This window comes from Falco punctatus (assembly GCF_963210335.1).
Source record: "Falco punctatus genome assembly, chromosome: 4".
Classification (NCBI taxonomy): domain Eukaryota; kingdom Metazoa; phylum Chordata; class Aves; order Falconiformes; family Falconidae; genus Falco; species Falco punctatus.
The window spans coordinates 47371909-47392739 of record NC_137583.1 but is presented as its reverse complement, the minus strand read 5'-3'; the positions used below and the strand labels follow the sequence as shown (position 1 = coordinate 47392739).

At 62.1% G+C, this 20831-nt stretch overlaps 1 protein-coding gene across 1 annotated transcript in view; it reads right to left on the bottom strand.

Moving 5' to 3' along the window:
* UNC13A (unc-13 homolog A) overlaps positions 1–20702 on the bottom strand; it is a 60230-nt gene extending 39528 nt beyond the window's left edge. Inside the window, exon 1 of the mRNA XM_080382996.1 lies at positions 206–20702. Within this exon, the coding sequence (XP_080239122.1) occupies positions 206–227 (22 nt within the window). The 5' untranslated portion in view covers positions 228–20702. The remainder of the gene's footprint in view (positions 1–205) is intronic.
* Between the last annotated feature and the right edge of the window lie 129 nt (positions 20703–20831).

Below are 20831 nucleotides of genomic sequence, written 5' to 3'. Positions count from 1 at the left end.
TCCCCACCCCCACCCCCGAGTCCGGCGCCGCGCGCGCCCCCGCCGGTTCATTCATAAATCCACGCGGCGGTTTTTGTGAATGGAGCCGTTCCCACGACCCCCTCCCCCCGCCCCAACCCCGCCAGCCCCGGTTCCTCCCGCCCCCCCCTCCTCTCACCGCCGCCGCCGGGCAGCCCCTAGCCGCAACCCCCCGCCCGCCCGGTACCTCCGACGCAGAGCAGCGACATGGTCCCGGTGGCGGCGCCGGTGCCGGGGGCGGGGGGGGGGGGGGGGGCGCGGGGGCCGCCGCTGCCGCCGCCGCCCGGGTCCTAGCGGGCGGCCATCTTGCTTCAGCACCGGGGACAGCTCCTGACGTCACCCCGCCGCCCCCGCCTTAAAGGGGCCGCCGGGCACCGCCCCCCCCCCCCGCACCCAGGGCTGGGGGGCGGGTCCCCGCCCCAAGGGGTGCAAAGCCCCCTCCTGTGCACCCCCGAGGGGGGGTGTCTTGAACGGATGGCCCCCACCCCGGGGGGGTCCTGCCCGTGTGGCCCCGGGGGGTGTCTGTCACGCCCGTGGGAAGGGGAGCGGCCCTGCCCCGGGGAGGGGGGGGCTGTCCTACCTACATTGCTCCGAGGCGGGGGGACACACCTGTCCTGCGACATAGTGCCGGGGGGGCTGTATGGCTTGTACAGCCCGGGGGGGCTCTGCCCAAAGCGGGGGGTGGTTTCAGGGTGCAGCGGTTACCCCACACCGGGGGCAGGCAGGGAGGAGGCTGCAGCCCCTGGGGGCAGGAGGCAGCAACGTGCCACACTGGGCTTGTTCTGAAGTGGGTCGAAGCAGCTGGGGGTAAACTGTCATCATCCCTCGCCGAGAGGGTCCCCTCTCCCCTCGCCACCTCCGAATGCCACATCCCAAAGAGATGCTCTGATCTGGGCACAGTGGTCCTGGCTGAGGGGCTGGAGAAGCTGTCATGGTCCCAGGGAGGGACCAGCACCCCGGCTCCAGACGCCTGATCCTCATGGGAGGGGTCCTACATGGGGGTTTAAAGCAGAGCCCCCAACTCCATCACCTGGGAACATGAGCTCAGTCAGGGTTTCATCCTGAGCCTGCCCCCGTCTGCCTCCCTTCTTGCTGTGGAGCCAGTTGATGGACTCAGTCTTCCGTCCTGCTGCTCGCAATGCCTCCGTAGTGTAAGCAAGGGTGGCACTATGCCACCCCCATGGGATTATCACATCTTGCAGGGACCAGCAGAAGGTGGGATCGGGGACACCAGGGGACAAAAAGATACCAAGGGAAACCGAGGCACAGGGCAGTGAGGGCACATGTGCGGAGCTCTGTGGGACCCAAGTGCCCTGGTCTGATCTCGTATGCTGGCCCCTGGTCACTAACGTGTGGCCACAGTGGGGCAGCAGGGACTGGCCCCCCATGAAGTGGTCATGGGCCTGGAGCAGGTCAGCCCCCTACCAGCAGAGGGACTGGGGTCACTGGCGGCAGCAGCAGGAAGCACAAAGGATGGTCATCCTTGTGCACCAGCATGCACACTCGTGGTGCACACCCACCCCAGTGTGTCTGTGGAGCCCAAGCACACACAGGTGTGCCTGCGCACATCCACATGTGCACGCACATCTGCAGCAGCACCCATGTGCACATCCACACCCTCAGCCACGCACACATGCACGTGGACACCCACACCACCACACCACACCACCCCCCCCACGAGGCAGCAGCACAGGCAGGGCCACCCTGGGGGCAGCACAGCTGCCAGCTCCCTCCCTTCTCCCCAAGGACAACACCCCAGGCATGGGCAGGGGGCAGTGGGGGGCGCCCCAGGAGGTGATGTGGCAGGCTGCAGAGCCCTGCCTGCCAGGGGAACCATGGCATGGAGAGCTGGGCTTTGCACCTGCAGATCCCTGGTAAGGCAGAGTAGACGGGATCATCACGGGCAATGGGGAGATGCTGAGGCAGTCCTGCCCCAGAACCCTCTGGCTGGAGCAGCTGGCTCAGCCCATCCCCTTCCCCCCCACCACCGCTCCCCTGGTGGTCTGCTTCCCAGCAGCTCTGCCCCAGGGACAGTGGAACCAGCCCACACCAGGGCGGGTGCCAACACCTGGCATGGCAGTCAGCACTGCAGCTACCGCTCCCTGCCTGCCCTGGGGGTGTCACCCCCCTTCTGTCTCCCACTGGCAGGTGGAAAACATTTCCAGACTGACAGAGTCAGGGCTTCAGCCCATGGTGGCGGAGCAGCTCCGCTAAACCAGGCTGGCCGCATGGTACTCCCTCATCCCTGGCAGCATCCCATTTCCCACGGCGCCCACCCCCATGACCACCACCCTGACAGGGCTACAGTGCCCTGCAGGAGGTGCAGGGTCCCCCCAGATCCTGCCAAGGCCCTTTCCCCCAGCCAGGGACATGCCAGGCCCTTCCCAACTCCACCAAGGTCTCTCCAGCCCCCGATGTATTTTTGGGTGCTGTCTCATATCATCTCCTCCCTGCTTCTGCCAGCGTGGCAGCCCCAGGGCAGGAGAGCCCTGCTTCGAGCAGGACACGTCTCCTCCACTCACAGTCAGTGCATCGCCTGCATGTACCAACACCCCCACAGAAATGCACACAAACACACGGGGGTGCTTGTGCACACGCATACTGGTGCGTGCACACACACGGGCACACACACGTTATCACGTGCCGGCACACGCTGCTTTAAAACCATGCACTTCAAGCAGTCAACAATTCTTAAACAGGAAGCTTTTCCTCACTCAGCGTGGTCTTTCTGCCCTCACCTCCACCGCGGGGTCTGCACCCACTCCTGCCCGATGCCACCCTCCAGCACCCTTGCCCCAAAGCATCTCTCTTCCAGCCCTGGCATCCAATGCCAAGCTGCTCCCATGTCTCACCATTGTCTTTATTTTCTGCCCCAAGACCTCACTGGCACAAAAACAAGTCTCATCAGAAGAAGAAACGTTCATAAAAAGCTCCTGAGTTCTTTCCCCCCCAAAAAAAAGCCTGCCTTTTTGATCAAAAATGAGGATTAAAAAATTGTATAAAAAAAATATCAGAATCTCCAGGCCTTGAAATTACTTATTTCCAGGAGCTGAATTCCTGCAACCTGTCTCTCCCACCGTTTTCCTCCTGGCACAGCCATCTCCCACATCCCTTGGTGCTGTGCCTGCAGCAGTGCCCGAGCCCCCCAGCACCAGCAGGGCCTAGCACTGGCAGACCCCAGCCAGCAGGATACTCCCATCCCCAAAAGTTTCTCATTTAAATCTCCCCAAATGTCATCAAATCTCCAGCTCAGCATAAAACCAGCTTCACCTGTGGGTCCTGGGCCTTGAAAGCCAAAAAAACCCAAAAAAACCCAAACCTCCTCCATCCTCCCGTCAAAACCCTGGGTCTCACCTGCCTGCTACTGGCATCACCAATGGGTCACTGGGTGCCAGGGATGCCCCTGGCAGCTGATGCATCTTTGGTAAAGCCATGGGGAGGAGCTGGGCTCTGCCAGCATGTTGGCTGGCAGGGTTGGTAAAACAGCAGGCAGGAGGGAGGGCAGGGGGCGAGGGGTAGTGGAGGGCACCCAGCAGGGTCTGGAGTTTGTCCCAGTGGGCAGCACCTGGAAGGACCCAGCTGCAGCTGGGGATAATGGAGCCGTAAGCACCAGTTTAACCACATGCAGAGGTGATCAGCCCACAACCCCCAAACGCCCAGTAAAGTTGTAATTACTGGGAGGGTGGATACTAAATCCATCTATATTCATGGTGACATGGACAACTGACAGCCTCCAGTGCTCGCTGGAGGTCGGGGTTCCCTGCAGCAGAGCCCAAAGTCCAGGAAAGCTCATCCCTGGGGGCAGAGCGGGGCTCAGGGAGAAGGGGACAGGCATGACCCCAGCTGGGATCCTTTGGGGATCCCTGAAGCACACGTGGCACCAGTGGGGCCCAAAGGACATCACCCCCAGGAGCCTCTGACATCCTTGGGGCCGGGTCACTCTGGGACCAAGCCAGGGCAGGGAGGCTGGGACCCCCCAGCCAGGAGCTGCCAGTGACCAGGTTCTGCCACCACACTGCAAGCAGAGATCAGCCCCCACAGCTCTGCTGGTGCCCAGACCCCCTGTCCCTCAGATGAGTGTCCCACCCGCTTCATCCCTGAGTTTCGTCAGGTGTGAGAGCCAGAGCACGGCTCCGTGGTGCACGTGTTGGGAGGACACAGGCAGACAGCGGTGAGGGGGTGGCGGGGGGGGTCCGTCAGCCATGCAGGGACATGGTTGTGTACCTCTCTGGTTTCAAGGGTCCCTGGCGCGGGGGCTTGGGGGTTGTAGGTGGCACCTGCAGCAGCCCCTTTGCTGGGAAGCCAAAGCCAAAGCAACGCCCAAAGCCTCGAAGACCCTGCACATCCCTTTGCCTTCCCACCCCCGGGGGTCCCTGCGACCCCCCGGTGCAGGTGCCATCCTGCAGGCGTGCCCGGCTGCTGGCACAGCCTCTGCAGTGCAGTGACCACCCACCAGCCCAACCGAGAGCGGCCAGCCCGCCTCCCTGGGGCAGCGAGAGCGCTCCCAGGCAGGGATGATTCCTCGCCTCCATCCAGCTGCTTCTCTCCAAGTGCCCTCCATGCCTGGAGGCTGCTCTGGGGGCTTTTAGGGGTGGGGGAAAGAGTCTGTGATGGCACCGGGCATGGGGCATGGTGCTGGGGGCCTCCTGGAGTAGCCGGGAGGGGATGGCGGCGCTGGGCACGGCGGCGGCACTGGTGGCCGAGGGCTCGGTGAAGTGGCAGCTGTGCTACGACGTGAGGGCGAAGACGTGGTGGATGGTGAGTGGGGGCGGCTGGGTTGGGGGGTCAGGGTCGGGTCTCGGCCGCTTGGTTTTGGAGGGGGAAGGCCAGCTGCGGGGCAGAAGCAGGACGTCGGGCCAAGGACATGGGGGTTCTGCTGCAGCCCTGGCTGGGACCGAGGCGGGGAGGGCTGGAGCTCAATCCCCCCACCCAGGCTCATCTGGTCGGGGGTTTCCCTGCATCAGGGGTTTCTGCTTCCTCCTGCTGACCTTGGCCTTGCCCCAGGTCCCAGCCAGGCCTGGGGCTGTGCTGGGTTGTCCTCACCAGGGCTTCCCCCAGGTGCTTTTCTCCCATCAGTGTTTTACGGAGAAAAACTCGCTGTGGACAGGGAATATCTCCCTACTGGGCCGTTAAGGTCTCGGCTGGCGCGTGAGCCTCTGGCCTTGGGCTACTGCCCATGGGAGGACCTGGACGTCTGTCTGTCTGTCCCCCAGCACCCACCTTGGCTCAGGGCAGGGGTTGGGGCTCACCTTAAGCCGGACTTAAGGCCGGTTGGGGCACCGGTTTGGGGAAGGAGAGGAATCCCTGCACAGCTTTGCAGGAGGAGGTTGATCCAGGGGCTGTGGGGTCCCCGGGTGTTTGCAGCAGCTCCTCAGCACCCGTCTCGCTTTGCAAGGGAACCTACGGCTCTCCCGGGCTGGTACGCGAGATTTCTGGGAAGCAGATGGGCTGAGCGGATTCCTGCCAGGAAGCACCAGCCGCTGCCACTGCAGCAACTCAGGCTTTCAAGGGAAGCCCAAAAGCCCCGGCTGTGAGCAACACAGGCAGGGACAAACCCAGGGGGGGGACATTTGGGTGTCCCCTGTCCCTGCGCAGGGCTGGCACCTGGCATCATGCCAGCTCCATCAGGGGTCAGGCGGGGGGCTGAGGAGGGGGAACGAGGGCAGATCCTGCCCTGAGCGACCCTGCCGTGGGCGGCTGCAGTTTCCAGGGCAAGAGGCTGGGCCAGTATCAAAGGGCCGTAGGTGGAGGGCACTGGCTTTTTGTCCCCCCCCCGGCAGCCCCCTGTGCTGCAGCAGGAACACGGTGCCCCTTTGCTCGGGAGCACCCACGCTGCCCCGGTGGCCCCGTGGCCCTGCCTGATGCCTCGAACAGAGCCGGGGCTTCAGAGCGAGAAAATTGGGCCTTTGAGGCGGCCCCCGCAGCCCCACGCTGCCTCCGGTCTCGGCCACCGGCGTGGAGGAGGCAGGTCACGCCAGGACACGGGGGTGGCAGCGACACTTGGTGGGCCAGAAAAGGGGCTGGCAGGAGCCCAGGGGCTCTGTGGGGGGCGGTTTTGGGGTGTCCCCACTGCCGGGTTCCCCATGGTGCACCCACACGTGCCAGCTCTCGCACGGGCAGGTTGTGCCGCTCGCCGTGGCGTTTGCAGGGTTTGTGGGAGGGGGGGGTGCCTGGGGAGATGAGCAAACACAAATGGGACCCTAAATCCTGAATAAGGCTGGTCCTTTTAGCTCCCTCAGCCCCCATCTCCCACCAAGGTGTCAAGTACATCAGCCGTCTGCTTTTAACCCCTAAAATGTTTTGGGAACCCACCTTCTGCACCCGCACGCCTGGGAGATGCTGGCAGTCCCCAGGACTGTCTGTCCTCATCCTGGGAGCAGCAGCGCTCAGAAAAAACACTGTTTTGCTGAATCAGGGCTAAGTGGAGATGCTTTCACTAGAGACGAACAATGTGGGATGCTGCAGCCTCTCCCTGGCTCCCATTTCAGGCTCTCTAGCTGGGAAAGTGCCTTGGCAAAGGTTGGAGCATCCCAGGAGCTGGTGCACAGTCAACACCTGCTCCCAGCACCGATTCTGCCCCATGGCCGCTCACCACTGCAGCCGGCTGGGTGGCACCGGCCAGGTGTGAGCCCCTCGAGACAGGCGGGTTGTCTCGCTGCCACGCTGCGCCCCGGCTTGTCGCATTTTGCGTTACCCTCTATAAAACAGGAGCAAAGGTTGGAGCTGACGCAAAGGGATGCACCCAGCGCCCGGGCTTTGCATCAGCCCCTCCCAGCACGCCCCGCTCCCAGCGCGCATCCATCAGGCAGTGAAGGGCGCGTGATGGATTGACCAATGGAGAAAAAAATTAATCAGGCTGGAGGTAGCTATGAATTACGCAGCTAAAAATACCTCTGCGGCATCTCCTGCCAAGACGTCCCTGAGCAAAGCACCAAGGAGCCTGAATCTCTGCTGACACCCCATCGATCACCTCCCCTCTTCGTGGGGCTGGAGCAAGCATCTGCACACGAGTGTTTCACAGGCTTGGCTGGCTTCGGCACAGCCGATTTACTGCCGAGCCCCGGCAGGGATGCAGGGACGCAGGGATGGAAGCAGCGGGCCGATCCGTCAATGCTAGCGCACAAGTCCCTGAGTCAGCAGGTATCGAGCGCAGGGTGAGGCCATCCATCTCGGGGAGGCTCAGCTGCCTCGGCAGAAAGGGAGGAAAGCTGCTCGCCAGCGTTGGGCATGAAAAGGCTCCTTTGGGGGCTGCTGCAGCAGCGGGTTGCAGCCCAGCCCTCCGTCACGACAGTGGGGTGAGATGCACCACGTTGGTGCAGCCGCCCACCCGTGGCACCCATCCCTGGCGGCTCGTCGGCCCCTCTGTGGCCACCAGCCCTCGCAATGACAAAGGGTGCTGGGGTGGTCACCGGTGGGTAAAATCAGGATCCGGCACCCCCCCGCCACAGACGATGCCTTGGGAGACGGGGGTCCTGGGGGGGCAGAGGTGAAGGGGTGTCTGGGTGGCATCGCAGCACCCAGCCTCTCCGAGCCCTTCCCTGGTGGCGTGGGGCTGCAGGGGTCATCGGAGAAAGGGCTTCTGTCCCCCCAGTACTCGCTGCTGCCCCAGGTCCCCCCAGCGCCTCGTGGCCCAGAACGAGGGAGTCGCAGCCCCAGCAGCCCCCACGGCGAGGGCCGAGCTGGCCGGTGGGTGCCCCATGGCCCCCGCAGAACACGGGCTGTGGGGTCCCCGCGGCCGGGGCTCGTCCGTGGGCGACACTAGATGGCAGCAGCAGAGCGCGCACGGCCACGGCCACGGGCAGCCCCGCGCCGGGCGGGGGGCTCCGGGGGGCGGGGGCTGAGCCTAGGGACACCCCGGGCCCCCCCCGCCGCCCAAGTTCTGCCGGGCCCCCCTCCCTCGGTGGGCTGCGGAGGATGGGGGCCTATGGGGCAGGGGGTGTCAAGGTTTGGGGGCGGCTGTGGTCCCGAGGGTGGGGGTGTGGGGGCGTTTGGGGCATTGGGAGGAGAGAGCGGGGTGCGGCGGGACACGGGGACCCTGGCGTGCTGGCACCCAGTGTGTCCTGGCACGCCGTCACCTTTGCTGCGGCAGGGCGAGGGGAGCGGGCTGTGTGTGTGTGCCTCCCACCCCAACACACATGCTTGTGCAGAGGTGTGCACACACGTGCACCACACACAGAGGCACACACGTGTGCTGGCATGCTCCCACCCGTGCAAACACATGTGCAAATACACATGCGTGCACACACATGCTCCCATAAACACACACACCTGTGCGCGCACACCCACAAGCGCATACGTGCATGCACGGAGGCGCACACATGCTTGAAAACATACACATGCATGCGTATGCTCGTGCACAGCCATGCACATATACACATGAACACGCGTGCATGGACACAGGCACACAAACGCAGGCAGGCTCACAATTCCATGCACACACACCCCGACACGCTCAGGCACAGGCAGGCGCCTGCACACACCTGTGTGCCCTCTGGTGTGCACACATACCCATGCACGTGCCCAGAGAGGCACACGCGTGTGCACACGCATCCATGTAGGCACTTACACACGCGCACACATGCGCACAGCCCTTCCCAAGGTTGCTTGTTAAAAAGTACCCGGGTAGGTAAATAGGGGGCAAGGCTGGGTGCCACTGGCCAGGGGGCCAGGGCTGGGGCGGCCACATTGGGGGGGCTCAGCCCAGCTGCTAATGACCCACGGCTGGTGCCAGCTCTCTAATCCGTGCAGAGGTTCAGGACAAACTGTACCAGCGATTATATAAACTGACTCGCCTCTATTTATTTAATTCCCTTTTATTTATTTACCGCTCAGCCAATTGAAGGCAGGGGAGTGGTGCATCCCCCAGCCCCCTCCCAGCCCGCTGCGGTCCTGGCTGCCCGCCAGCCGGCACCAAGGGCTGCCGTGGGCCCTGGCACACGTGTCCCCCTGCCACCGGCCTGCCTGTGCACCCATGTTCCTCAGCATGTGCGTGGTGGTGCCCTGTAGTGTGTGCTGGGGGGACACAGCAACGCACATGTGTGCACACACAGACAAACATGCATGCATGCACACTGACATGTGAGCAGGCATGTGAGTGCACACACATGTGTCACATCCACGTGTGCAAGTGCATCCCTGCACAAACACACCCGTGTTTGCACGCCACGCCAGCACCACGCAGGGGGTGGTTGGCTCTGCCAGCTCCTGTCCCCCAAACCCAGGAGGTGAGACGAGGACATGAGGCCCCAGTCATGTCCCCAAGGGCACAACAGCCCGCTGGGGCCCAGGCTGGGAACGGGGAGGGGGGCAGTTCCTGTGGGGAAGGCACAGGATGTGCTCGGGGTCCCCCACGTCCCCTGGCACATGGTGGCATGCTGGCTCCCACCCTGACACCCTTCTCCCTCGGGGCTGGCATGGGGGGGCTCGGGGAGCAACTGGAGGGGTGCAGGGTGAGGGACACCAGACTCTGCACCCCCCTCACGCTGGCTGCCCCCTCCCCATGGTATCGCCCACCCTTCCCCCGCCGTTACATAAAGGCGCAATTACAGGAAATCAAGGGGCAAAATGTCTCACTCGAATTAATAACTGACTTCCTGCGGTTGCAGATTCACCTTCTGCGCTTGTTCATACCCCCGCCCCCCTGCCCGCTTCGGTTAATGCTCCCCGGCACCGTTTGCCATTAACCAGCTCCAGTACCACAGGGAGGCTGCGACTGGGGCCCAGTTACCCCAGTATACCCTGGGCAGGGATATGGCGGGACCCCTGTCCCCATCCATCCTGGTCCTGCTTGGGCAGGAGTGGAGGACCTTGGGTCCCGTCCGCTCTGCCACCGCCAGCCTGGTGCTGCCCTTGGTTGTGGCACCTCAACCACCTCCTGTGCAGGGGACAGGGCTGGGGACACAGGGAGGGCTCCGAGCCGAGAGCGGTGGGGTACAGCCACAGCTCCCTCCTGCCCTCACATGAGGGACGTGGTCCCCTCCCCACCTCCTGCACCCAACTTGGCACAGCACGGTGACCTCCCCATCACCAGCATCACCCGTTCCTGGATCTGCATCCCCCTCTCCCAGCAGGCTCCCAGTGCTCCCCACGCTCCAGTTTTGTAACTGGGAGCAGGGCCGGGAGCTGGGGCTGGGCGTCGGGGAGCCGGGGCCAAGCCATTGTGCTGTGCCGACGACTCGTGCGGGAGAGCTGGTGCTCCCGGATGAACCCGGCTGGCGCAGCCATTTCCTGGTGCGTTTCTTCTATACTCCCCCCCAAAAAAAAAAAACCAAACAAAATTCTTCTTAAACCAGTTAAGGTTGCTAAGAGACAACAATGTGCTTTACATGGTGCCTTATTGACAAAGCCCAGCTCTTAATAAGCTCAGACAGGAACGGCAAGCGGCTTGGAAAGCCTACACTGCGGGGCCGGGAGCCAGGCGTGGCAGCCTCTTTCCTCCCCACAAAATACCCTTAACCCTGCCCCTGGCACACTCGGGGAATGGCCCCTCTTCCCCCACGGCTGGTACCCCACTATCCCCCCCGCCAGCTCCCCCAGGAGCCACAGGCACCCACGGGGACCAGCCATGTACCGCCAGCACCAGCAGCGTTCCGGAGCCGCCTGCTTGGCACAGGTACAGTGCCGAAAGCCGCCTCCGCGCCTGTCTGCCAAACACCCACCGGCCCAGGCGCAGCCGGAGATGCTGCCGGCTTCCTCGGGTGGGGAAGAGGAGCCGGTAGCGGTGCTGGCTGGGCTCCGTGCTGCCCGGTGGGGTGTTGGGTGCCGTGAGCTACAGGTGATAAATCAGCCATCGTGCAGGAGCGAAGCGTTTCCACACAGGGCAAAACTTGGCGTCTGTGGCACAGACGGCGCGGTTCGGGCAGGGAGGAGGGTCAGGCTGGGCTCCTTGGCGCAGGGTGCGAGGCAGGTGCTGAGCGCGCTGGGGCTTGGGCGAGGGCCCTGCCGGCGGCGTGTGCAGGCAGGAGCGGGCAGGGAGCGGGTGCCAGGCAGGGCTGGCAGCCAGCTGGCAGGGTGCGGTGGCTGCGGGGCTTTGCAAGCGGCGGGCACCACCCTGTAGCTGGGGGGGGGGGGGGGAAGGGGGAAGGGGAGGGGGGGACCAGCCGAGGTCATCCCCTCTGCCACTCGCCCACCGTGCCTGATGCACCATCCCCAGCCTGCCACTGTGCCGGGTGTCCCCAGGGGACAGCAGCTCCTTCCCAGCCGGCAGCATGGCCAGCGGGGACCCCAGTGGGGACAGGCAATGGCCGAGGCCGGGGGACAAGGCACAGGCAGGAGGTGATGAAGGCAGCGAGGCCGGGATGCTGGTGGGGAGGACCCGGCTGGCATGGCACAGCGTGAAGTTTGGGGCACCTTGAGCTGAGGCCGAGCACTCTCAGCACTCCAGTGTCCGGCTCCACTGCCCCTCCTTTGCTGCAGCTCCCACAGGAGCTCAGCACCCTCATTTCTCCCTCCACGGGTGACATGGGCTCTCCAGCCCCCACACTGGGGTGATCTGGACCCCCAGCATCCCCACGACTCCCAGCTCCAGGTGCTGGCTTAGCGCTCGAAACGGTGCCAAACCCAGGCTCAGCCCCACCGTGGCTCCAGCCCCTGGGGAAAGGGGTTGCTGTGGGGCTCCTGGATGCTCCCAAAACAGACCAGGAGGAAAAACCGGTGCAAGAGCACACGTGTGAGGAAGAGGAGGATGGGTGGGGGGATGGGTAGCACCCCACTTGCACAGGCCCCGGGCACTGGGGCGCCCGTCAGCGCACTGAGCCTGGGAACGGCGATGGCTGAGTTGACTTTGGCTGGGGCGCGCGGCTCCCGCTCCTGCCTCGCCCTGCCGACGGCAGCTTCTCCCAGCGCCAGCCCCCGCACCCTGGAGGGGGGCCAGCACCCCCACTGCCCCTCGGCATCCTTGGGCACGGGGAGCGTGGGGGGGTGACAGACGCAGGCGGGGGGATGCCGCCCCCCAGCATCACCCAGAGCCCCCTCCCCAGGAGGGCTGGGGTACCACCTCGCCCAGCGCCAGGGGCCGGTGGGGGCCGGGGGCCAGATCCGCGCCTGCCTTGGCCACGTCCCCAGCTTTTCAGCTTAGCGCTCAAATCAGCTTGCGAGGTGCCGGCTGCTTAGCACCCAAATCCCCAGCCAGGGCTAAAAATAACCCCCCCCGGGCTCGGCGGGTGGCAGCTAGCACGGCTCAGCACTGCCTTGGCACCGCCGCAGCAGCGGGGGCCTGGAAATGTCACTGCCGGGCTGAGGTGGGGGCGAGGACCAGGAGGCAGGAGCTGGCCCCCCGAGTGCCCTCACTCGGGTGCCCTCACTCAGGCACCCTCGGGGGTCTCATCCCCGTGGCGAGGGGAGGTGGCAGAGGGGGACAGTGGCCCAGCAGTGCCACCAGTTGCTCCCACTGGCACCACGGGGAGCAGTGATGGGCGCTGCCAGCCTTGCTGGGATTTCCCCCCCCCCCCCCCCGCAGGGTCTCCACAGTAAACCCAGGGGGTTGTTTCAGGGGGAGAGTTTAACATTCTCATCCTCCCCCTGTGACACCAGTGCTGCTCTCACACCACCCCTGACCACCCCTGTCCCTGCCGGGCCACCCAGATCACGAGCCCAGCCAGCTGCCCATGCCTGTGATGAGTTGGTGCAGCCTCAGCCCCCAGGGTGAGGTGCTGGTGCTGGGACCCCTTGGCCGTGGGGAGGAGCAGGGGGTCACCACAACCACGTTGGTCATGCAAAGCTGAACTCAGGAAGCCTCAGCCCGTGGTCCCTGCAGACACCAGGGCCACCAGCAAGAGGTGCCACCCACCCTGGCGCCTTCACACCTGCGGGGACGGCGATGCCGTGCCCCATGCCCTGCTCTGGCAGCTCCCGGCTGCCTGGGCCGTGCCGCGCCTGCCTGCAGCACGCTCAGAACATCGCCGGAGCCGTCACCAGTTTAAAAATAGCGTCTCAGCAGAGTGCAACCGCGTTCCCTAAAAGCCATGTGGTTCGAGTTAGAGGATTAATTGGAAATGCTTATTTTGATTTGCAAAGTGATTGGATTTTTCCAGGGCATTTTGAAAGGAAAAAAGTCTGAATTTAATTATCACTATTCCAAAAAGCACCATGGGACTGAGTGTTTGAGGCTGTCTCATGTTTGCTTCACACCCCTCTCCAAAATGCAGGCAAGCCGCGGGGGATGCAGCGGGGACGCGGTGGGGATGCCTCGCTGCGCCCCGCGCCCGCTGGCACACCGGTCCCCAGCTCCCGGTGGCAGGCGAGGGGCTGGGGGCCGGGGCTGTGCGTCACCCATCCCGAGGGACCCAGCCCCCCTGCGCCCACCGGCCGGAGAGCTCTCAGGGAGCCATGTCAGGCCCGGGTTTGGAAGGGTTTTCTTTCACCAAGTCGCTTTGTTTTTACCAAAAGGGATTTTCAGCAGTAATTGCTTTTTGCCTTTTCTTTTTTTTTTTTTTTTTTCAGGGAAAACATCATTTTCAATTACATTTCTCTGGGTTTCCATTGAAAAATGAAAAGCAAATGCTCTTGCACGCTGGCAAAACGTGGAAAAATGTCTAGGAATATTTTTGTCCAAATGAAAACAGTTTCAGTTCTTTTTCGAGATCTCTTTTTTTTCCTGAAAAGAAACCACAGTTGCCTTCCCAGTTATTCTAGTCGGACTGGTTTTGAGACCGACTTCCCAGTTCAGAGGCTGGAGCTGGGTTGATGGTGCTCGGGGCAGGCGGTGCGGGGCTCCCCAGCACCCCCCAGCCTGTGCTGTCGTCGCACTTCCCACTGCCAGCGGGAAGACAGATCGGGAGCAGGATGAGACCTGGCCCAGCCCTGCACAGCATGTTGGTGGGTCTGGGGTCGCTGGGCTGGAGCAACCCAGCCCCCACCCAGGGATGCGCCATGCGGGGCACTGGCGGGGTCCTCCCCAGGACTTTGGGGATGTGACCCGAACCCCACATTCATGGGACAGTTTGGGACCCAGGCATTGCACCGCGCCCCCCGAAGCCTAGCTGCCACCTCAGGGTGGGACACGGGGCAGTGGGGGGGGGGGTCCTCTGGCAGCCTCTTCTCGTGCCCAGGCTATCAGGGTGGGGAATCGCCCCCCTCCCAGCCCAGCTTTTTGCAACCAGTTTGATTTCCCTGTGCGTTTGTGCCCTTTGCACAGGAAGCGGCAGCCGGGGGCTGAGGGGGGGTAACGGACTGATGCGGTTTGTCCAGGGGTCTTCTGCAACCGCTGGTGGGGAATGAGCCTGCACGGAGGGCCGGGATGCGGGACACAGCTTCGCACAGTGCCCGGCCACAGAAAAGCACCCACAGGGGCCTGCTCCCAGTCAAAGAACCCCTGACCTCAGGGTGCCTCCATCCCTCCAAAACACCCTTTATCTGGGGGGTCTTTCTGCTTCCAAGCCCCCCCCCCCGCGCCTTGGCAGGTCTGGGCCTCGGAGTCAGGTGGGGATGGAGAGGACACGCGGATGCAGGCTGGTCGGGCAGGGAGGTGGCTGGGGGAGCCGTTGGCTCTGCAGGCACTGAAGTCCTGCCAGGTTGGAGGAAGGGGAATACAAAAATCAACGTTAAACGTTATCACTGGGCTGAGATTTGGCTTGGCTTCCTGGCCCGTGACGCTGCCTTCCCCCTCCTTCCCAGCCCGGGATGCCCAGGCAGGCGGGGAGCACCAGCACGGGCATTTTGGTGAGCAGCCACAGTCTGTCTCCGTTCCATGCCGTGCCTTCCCTGCTTGTCTGCCGGGGCTGGGCACCTTCCCCGCTGCCTTGCCCGTGCTCGACCTCAGCGATGCTCCTGTAATGGTGCTTTGCCCACGCAGCACCCCACAGCCCATGGGCAAAGCGCCGAGCTGGCAGCAGGGTGCGAGACCCCGTGTCTCTGCCACAGCAACAGCCCTCACCCCGAAAGGCACAAAAATGTTGGTTTAACAAGATTCAGGATCCAGCAGGAAAATCCTCCCCCGCAGGTTTGATCTGCTCCTGCTGCCGTCACTGGCTAAAAGCCAGCACAGAGCCGTGCCTCAGTTTCCCCATTCCTAACAAAGGGGGGAGGGGGCTATTTTCCTGTGGCTCACGGGAATGGGACAGCAGGGACAAATTCTGCCTTCAGCCCCAGCTGGGGACCGTAGAGCTCCTTCTCAGCCCCAAAACAGCTGGAGATTTGGGCTCAACCCCAAGGCAGCGCTTGGGGAGCAGCAGCCGGGAGGCTTCGGCCCTGCTCTCGCGGGAGGGAGCCGGGAGCTGCTGGGGAGGGAGAAGGAACGGGCCCAGCACCGACAGCCGGCAGCAGGATGTTTGCCAGCACAGTCACGTGCCTCCCGCCACATATTTACACACCGGAGCAAGCCAGCCCCAGTGACAAACACGGTGCCACTTGGGTAAACACAGCCCCTCTGAGGGGATGCAACCGTGGCCACCATAGGAAAAGACCCAAGAAACAAAAAAAAGGAAAAAAAACAAATGGAAAAAAGCAAAAAAAAAAAAAAAAAGAGAGGGGAAAAAAAAGCAAAAAAAAAGGCAAAAAAAATAGCCAAGCAGTTGCCTTAAAAAAATATTTTTTCCCCTCCCTTGCTGCAAAGAGGGCTGGGAGAAACGCCGGGAGCCGAACGCCCTGTTTTCTGTGCTTCCTATTAAAAAAAAAAAAAAAAAAAAAAAAAAAAGCCAACAACCAGCAGCCCAAAGCGGGGACACAAAGTCCACTTGTCACCCGCCGGTTGCACCCTCCCACCCTGCGGCGGCAGCTGGGTGCCCGCGCGGGGCTGCCGGCACACAATAGCGGCTGTTGTTGCCGGAGCTGGAGCTGGCTGGGTTTCAGGGCCAGGCAGAGCATGTGCTGGCGGCTGAGGGCTGGCGTCGCTGGCATTAACTCTCCAGGCCCTGCTCTGAGCCCCCCGTGCACGAAAATGGGGGGGAACTGGCCGCCGAATCCCCCTTCACCAGCACAGTGCAGATTGGGGAAACTGAGGCACGGGTGCCTTCGCCTGGGCGATGTGTTAGAGGGGATGGGCTCGTCCCCCCGCAGCCTGTGAAGGTGCCGCCTGCAGTCCCTCTTCCTGCAATAATTCCGGGTTTACGAGCCAAGTCTAGACCAGGACCGTGAAATGTCGTCGTCTCCCACCCCGTGCCTCCTTCCCAGGGCGATCCGAGGCTCCCGAGGTCCCCAGTCCCTGGCACCGCTCGCCAACACCACGTGGCCAAATGGCACTGAAACAGCGCGATGGCGCTTGGTCCAGGGCGATGCCCGTGCCTCAGGAGCACCCATGTGCCTCCCAGGTACCACCGCATCCCCCGGAGACCTTCCAGCGGGTAGCACAGCATCCCTCGGTGCTGCTCCACGCGGCCAGGCCAGCTGGCCCCTGGGATGCCGCAGGCTGGGACCCCGCGTCACTGGGTACCCCCAGCCCCCCGCTCATCACCCGGGGCTGCTGCGAAGAGGGTGACCATGGCAAAGCACCGCAGCTGGCCAGGCCGGAGCAATCCCATCTGGATGCTTTGGGTGACGTGCCCCCCACCGAGCCCTGGGGCTGGTGAGTGCAGCTGCCGGCGGGTGCTGCCGCCTCCGCGCCCGGCGAGCGCAGCCCCAGCGCCAGCAGCTCACACAACTGCCGCAACCACAAAAGCCATTTTTTTCCTCCCCGCTCGGCCGAGCAGCCCGGTCCCACTAATAAAAAAAATAATAAGGACATGGAAAATTCTATAATATCCCTTTCCAGCTTCTTGGATTTGGCTTTCGCTAATTCGAAGCAGACCCCGGAGGGGGGTGGGGGGAGGCAAATCAAACCAGAATCACGGCACGGAAAGCCAGTTTTGACAAAAAAAAACAAAACAAAAAACCAAAAAAACAAGGCAGCAACCCCAACATTTGAATGCAGCAGGGAAGAAGAAAAAAAAAAAGTTTAATGTGTGCTTAAAAACAAACGAGGAGTGGTATCATTTTTAATTAGGAGCCTATTTTCAAAGCCCTTATTACTTACAGTACGCTCAGCATCCGAGTAATTTTCCTCTCTCGTAAAATCGTGGCAGGGGAAGGGGGAAAGCGAGCCCTTTGTGCGGCCGGAGAGCTTTGCGAGCCGAATAGTCATGCCAATTTGTCTGCAGTAATTGGTTTAGCTATAGACGTAGGCTGGCAATTGATTAGGTGAGTTGCTAAACTTTTCCCGGCGAAGGGACCCTTCGCCCGCTATTACTTTTGCACATGGCTCCGGTTCGCCTTGCTGCGGGCGCATCCCTGCGCACCGGCACGGCTGGACGCTCGTTCTGGAAAACTCATAGAATTCTTTGCCGTTCCCTTCAAACTTTCTATTTGCAAATTCCAGGCCAGTTTTTCTCCTCTGGCAAACAAACCCATTTCCTACTGCAGCAAACGCCCCATCCAAAAGGCCGCCCGAGGGGCCAGTGCTGGGCTCCGGCTGGGGCGCAGCGGGCACGAAGGCTGTGCTGGGAGTGGTCCCCCAGGCCTGGCACCGGTGTCACACTGGAGCAACTGGGTAACGGTGATTTTCCATCGCAGCTGCCGGGGTGTTTGGCCCCCCGTATTGCTCTGGGTCCCCGATGTCACCGTGCATGGAGGGAACGGGGGCTCGGGGCCGGGCATGGCGCCGCAGCGGCAGGCGGTGAGGCGGAGGTGCTGGAGTGGGCGGCAGGAGCAGGTAGCTCGTTACCTCCCTGCGCTTCTGTTTGCTTTGGCAACTGATTAAAATTCCCCCACCATTCCTCCCCCTCCCACTCCTTCTCCAAAATGCCACCGCCAGCCGCTTTTGTCCTGGCAGCTCCCGAGGACCCAACCCCCAGGGGACAGGGGTGCCAGCTGGGTACCGGGGCGCAGAGCCCCGACGACGCGCTCACCGCACCCACCACCAGCCACTTTCACTTTCTGCTCCCCAAAGCCAGGGTGCAAGGCTTCCCTGCTCCTCCGCCCTCCCCCCCCCCCCCCAGCAAAGCCACGTTTGGGGTGATTTTTCTGGTGTGTGTCCCCTTGGGTGCCGCTCCTGTTGGCACGTGGGTGTTTCGGGGACCCCCCCTGGCATCAGGGCACTGCTGGGTGCAGCGCGGCAGCAGCACCTGCCCGCGGCATGCCGGTGCAGAGCCACGCCGCCACACCGAGGAAGCCACCGGGGTCACGGCACCGGGATGCTCCCGCTCCCCAAGCCGAGCTGTCCCCTGCTGCCCGGCCGAGGGGTGGCCGCGGTGGCTTGGTGGCACCACAGGGACGGTGGCAGGAGCCCCCATCTGCCAGGGCCGTCTGCAGGGAGGGGAAAAAAGCAAATCTGGATGCACTCACACCGAACAAAGAGACAGGGCCACGTTTCTCCCCATTCCTCCCACTCCAGAAATTTCCCCAAATACCCCAACACCAACGTGACAAACCAGCCCCAGGAGAGTGGCCGCACTTGATTTATTTCTTTTTTTTTTTTTTTTTTTTTGGGGGGGGGGAAGGAAGGGAAAAAAAAATCATGTGAGGAAACATTTCCTGGTTGCATTCAGGGTTTGGATGTTGGTTAGGGTTTTTTAACGAGTGAAATTTCAGCGTTCGCATGAGTCCCCGGCGCCTCCGTCCACACGTGGCTGCAAAAACCCTGCTGGGGTGCCCGAGCCCCCCGGGCTAGGGACGCCGGCACCGCGGCCCCACTGGTGGTTTTGAAGCTGTGTTGGCACCAAGTGAGGCCGGCGCACGTGGGGAAAAGGCGAAATCCATTTTGATGTCAAGGAACAAGTTTTTGGGTCAGCTGGGGGGAGCCTGGCCCCCCATGAGGTCAGGCTTCCCGGTGCAGCGTGGCGCAGGAGCAGGGAAAGGGCTGCGAAGGGGGTTTCTTACTGGCTGCGGCTCAGCGAGCACTGGTTTTCACCAAATCCAGGGGGAAGAGGTAATGTTTGAGACAATGGAAAAAATACTGGGGGGGGAAGGGAAATTGGGGGGTTATATATATATATATATTATTTTTTTTTTACATCTACATTACATTTACATTTACCCGCAGCCAAAAAAAAAAAAAAAAGCCACAGCAAAAAATCTGAAAAAACCTTGAAATTCCTGCAGAATAATTCACTGAAATCTGCTAGCAATTTTTAAACTGAACCCCCCCTTGTCAGCAACAATTTCACCAGTTAAAAACCTGCTTTATAAAGAAAGAGAAGAGGAAAAAAAAAAAATCTTTTTTCATTGCACGTTTTGGCTTTGAATTGAGCCGGGCCAGACCTCTGCCTGTTTGGGAGCCAGGCCAAGAGCCATATGCAGGAATAAAGTAAATAAATTCTGGTCAAAACCAGAATATTCTCCTTAAAAGTTACTTTAAAAGCAAAGAAAGGCAGCAACAAAACTGTCCCAACGTGGGTTATTTCCCTTTTTCTCCCTCCTTCCCGGGAGGGATGCAGCTTGGCGGTGTCAGCAGTCCCAAGCGGTGCACCCAGCAGGATAGGACCTTTTTTGCAATGGAAAAACCGTTGCAAAAAATGCAAGAAACGAGCCCAAGCAAGAGGCTAATGAGGCTGGGGGTGTATTTTCCCATGGCGGTGGGGGGGTTATCCAGCCCCACGCTGCTCCATGGGTATCGATACCCCCCTGGGCTGAGCCCCCAAGTTGGCGCTGAGGCGTCTTAGCAGCACAAATCAACCATGAAATGCCCTTTAGAAAGAACCCCCAGGTTTGAGAAGGGGGCGAGCAGGGCTGGCTCAGCGCCACAGCCAGGCAGGGGGCTTGGGCGGTGGGCTGGGGGCAGCAGGCAGGGGGTCTTGCCCATGGGCACCTGGCTGGGTGGGGCAGCCTGAGGGGTTTCACCCTCGTCTTGCAGCAACAGATTTCACTGGAGGGGGGGAAAGGGGTGAATTTCCACTTGTTCCCGGTGCTGGTTTCATGGATGGGTGGTGGGGGGCGGGCAGCCGGGCTGGGATAGAAACCTGAGGAATGGAACAAAGGGCCTGATCCTGCCCCTCTGTCTCTGCGCCAAAATCGGAGTAACTCAGCGTCAACCCCCAGGGCTTCAACCCTTGCAAAAACCCACCAGGAGAAACAGAATCAGGCCCCAACCCTTCCCCCCCCCCCCCCCCCCCCTTATTTTTTCATTTGAGGTAGCAGGGATGACCTGCACGGGAAAATTAAATTGGGTTTGAATTCCACGCCCCCCCCCCCCCCCCCATGCTGTTTACAGGCAGCCTAGGAACAAAACAAAACCAAAAAAAGGGTTGTATTTTTACTGTTTTTCTGCCTGGGGTTTACACTAGGAGTTGGGGTGAGGCTGGGGTGGCAGCAGGGAACTGGGGCTGGCTGGGACGAGCGGGGACGGGTGGGCAGCGGGGTCCGGCGGCAGCTCCCCAGCCCTGCGGCCATCACAGCCTGTGTGCACCCCAGCACCAGTACCCCAGTGCTCATACCCCAGAGCCTGCACCCCAGCGCTTCCACCCCAATGCCTGTACCCCAGTGCATGCACCCCAATGCTTGCCCCAGTGCATGCATGCACCCCCGTGCCAGCACCCCAGCACCTGCACCTCAGCAACTGCACCCCAATGCCTGTACCCCAGTGCCAACACCCCAGCAACTGCACCCCAGCGCCTGCACCCCAGTGCCTGCATCCCAGCGCCTGCATCCCAGTGCATGCACCCCAGCAACTGCACCCCAATGCCTGTACCCCAGTGCCTGCACCCCAGCGCCTGCATCCCAGTGCATGCACCCCAGTGCATGCACCCCAATGCCTGCACCCCAGCGCCTGCACCCCAGTGCCTGCACCCCAGTGCATGCACCCCAGTGCATGCACCCCAATGCCTGTACCCCAGTGCCTGCACCCCAGCGCCTGCATCCCAGTGCATGCACCCCAGTGCATGCACCCCAATGCCTGCACCCCAGCGCCT